At 38.9% G+C, this 2,833-nt stretch overlaps 1 protein-coding gene across 1 annotated transcript in view; it reads left to right on the forward strand.

The window, feature by feature from the left end:
• Positions 1 to 789: 789 nt before the first annotated feature.
• Positions 790 to 2,833, forward strand: part of LOC118413516 (E3 ubiquitin-protein transferase MAEA-like) — a gene marked incomplete in the record, with an annotated part of 9,455 nt that continues 7,411 nt past the window's right edge. Inside the window, 3 exon segments of the mRNA XM_035817003.1 lie at positions 790 to 937; positions 2,330 to 2,515; positions 2,742 to 2,802. Of these exon segments, the coding sequence (XP_035672896.1) occupies positions 896 to 937; positions 2,330 to 2,515; positions 2,742 to 2,802 (289 nt within the window).

Below are 2,833 nucleotides of genomic sequence, written 5' to 3' on the forward strand. Positions count from 1 at the left end.
TAAATTTAGTAGGTCGTCAGTAAGACTTGTGACAGTACTTTCACTGCACAGGGCAGCCCACTGAATTTCGGCTATATACCTAGATTCCAGAAGTAGCAGAAAAACAGACACGTATTTGGGTTATCCGGAAAATATACAGCCTACATTGTTGTAATTATTTAAAATGTCAACTCTAACCTTTGTCACTGGGCAGGAAAGCGAAGCCGTTTTTTCAGCCACCCTGCAGAATCGAAGCTGGTCGCAGCACGCCGCTAGCACCACGCGCTGGGGGAGACAATGGGCCGCATGCGTCCAGCCGGGCACGCAACCGTGGGGACGCGCTCTTTTCCTCAACAATTGACGGGAGTCACTTCACAACGCTTCTCCTGTCCAGAGATAACGCAAAGAATACGTCAGAATTTGAAATAAATCTTACACTCGACTGGGAGACAGCTCGTAAGACTAAGATCAATATGATGATCGACGGCCAAACATCGGTTTCAAAACGAGGCTTGTCAATCGATAGTTTTTGCTCATTTCTCGAAAAAGGTGCAAAAATATAACACAAATTATGACATTTACACATGAAAATTTATTCTATTTCAAATGTATTCTTCAGTACTGACCAAATATAAAAACATAATGGTTTTATTTTTTCATTGAGCTCTCCCAGGATTCAATTAGACTAGAATATTGTACTCGAGGGGTGTCTCGGGCTCGATGTACATTTCTTTCACAAAAGATATAAATCATCCGAAATTTGAGTTTTCAAGGCATAGACTACAAATGTATTTAACAATTTTAAAACTTTTTCTGAACTGAATCTTATATCATGGATACACAGTATTTATATATGTATGATTTATAGATCCCCTTTAAAAATAGTGGTCTCTTCCAAACGAGGGAACCGTCAACTATGGCGTCTGGAGTGAAGGCGCTCGAGCACTCCTCTCTCAAGGTTAGTCAATTTGCAGCCGTTTTATGACATATTTGGGTCCAGGGTCTTTTTCTTGGTTAAGAGAACATATGGAAAGAATAACTGACCTCAAGATTCTGAGGCAACGTATCCTCCAACTGACGAAGGGGAGCCCCCAAATCCTAGCTTGACGCGGCCAAAATTTTTACGTGATGCAACGCAACGTTCTGAGAGATCCATGAAGAACGGACATGGCTTACAGGGACTTCCTAAACCCTGGTATTCTCAGTCTGAGCAGAGATTTGCAGACTCCACAGTTAAGCCAACGGTATCGATGATCTATACATACCTACAAACTACAGGACAGTTATCAAGACGGGCAAAGATAATTTTTGGAAACGGCGCACTGTAAGTGTAACACGCCCACTAATTTGAAACTCCAAGCACGAACAAGCAAAAAGGCTCTGTTATTTACCGACACTATAGCACTTCGCTGATTGGTTTCATCATCCCAGCAGTATTCCTACTTTTTCTGGAAACAACTGAATTTGTTATCCATCATTTTGTTCGCCTAAGTTTGTTTCTGAGTCTTTAAGTTTTCCATGTGTGAACTATGACATGACATACCCTCACATTTGGATTGGATTAGTAAATACTAGAGTACTCTACAGGGGCAGGAAAAGGAATGCAGGAACAAAAGTAGACAGTTGCATCTTCTGACATACAGATACAAACAATCCCTTCACTTCTACCTTTCGTGTTTATTTGTCAAAATTTAGATAGTAAATTGTAGCTTGAACTCAACACATGTAATTCTCTTTTCATCTACTTGAAGTACTTCTGTTGTAACCATAATGATTTCACTTATTCAGTCACATAATTTTCCAATGGTCACTACAGATAGTCTGCTGTTCTTAGTTGAAAAACCATTGTATTGAGTTTCTGTGTACAATAGTTATGCACATTGGTTCAGAAATCTGGGTTGTTCCATGGGTATTACTATAACTTAGTTTAAATTTTTAATACTGATAGACTGAGTGAATGTAAGCTGCTGTCTTGATGTCCAGATGAAAAAAAAAATATTGGTAACAGCTGCTGGGATAAACTTGCTGGGATTGAGAGATTTAAACCAAAGAATGGCATGAATGATGAAAGTTTCACAGTTGAAACAGAAATGATCTTAAGAATTAACGGTGCAAAGTTTGCCATTTGAAATTGAAGAACATGAGAATTTCGTAATTTTTACTATAAGACATTTATGTATAACTCTTTTGCCTTGAAGTTACATACCTTGTCATGATTCACCCATTCAGACATATATCATTTTAGTTTATGTGTGGTTAGTTAGATCTAGAGGTACTACTGTTCATTATGTTGCATTATCTGTTAATCATAATGATTGTCAATATAAAAACATGTGCATGATCATGACAGGTCCCATATGAGATCTTGAACAAGAAGTTCCGGGTGGCCCAGAAGACAATCGACCGGGAAGTGTCTCATGTGATGCAGGCAACTTCTGAGCTGGAAAAATGTCTGGAAGGAAGTTCTGCAACCGTCGGTAAAGTTGTTGGGCTACTAGATGGAGTGATTGAAAAACTTACTGGACTTAAAAGAAAGGTAAGCATTACTAAAACTTGCTATTTGCTCTAAGTTTGATTTGTCTTGTCAGAAATAGATCTGATATCCCTTTCCACTATCCATTGTAGTGTATCTGTGAGGTTCTCTTTTTTTGCCAGTAAGTTTTCAATTCAACAATTTATGCAAAGAGTAACAGTTATAGATTATATTGTTCTGTTGGTAATGTCACCTCCATCATATCTTATAACTGTTGTTATCATTGAAGGCAGAGGAAGCCATTTTAGCCGAGGATGATTCAGCCAAAGTATGCAAGCGCCGAATCGAACGCCTTAAGCCCCCCGACAGCGAACAGCCAAG

This window comes from Branchiostoma floridae, chromosome 4 (assembly GCF_000003815.2).
Source record: "Branchiostoma floridae strain S238N-H82 chromosome 4, Bfl_VNyyK, whole genome shotgun sequence".
NCBI classification, from domain to species: domain Eukaryota; kingdom Metazoa; phylum Chordata; class Leptocardii; order Amphioxiformes; family Branchiostomatidae; genus Branchiostoma; species Branchiostoma floridae.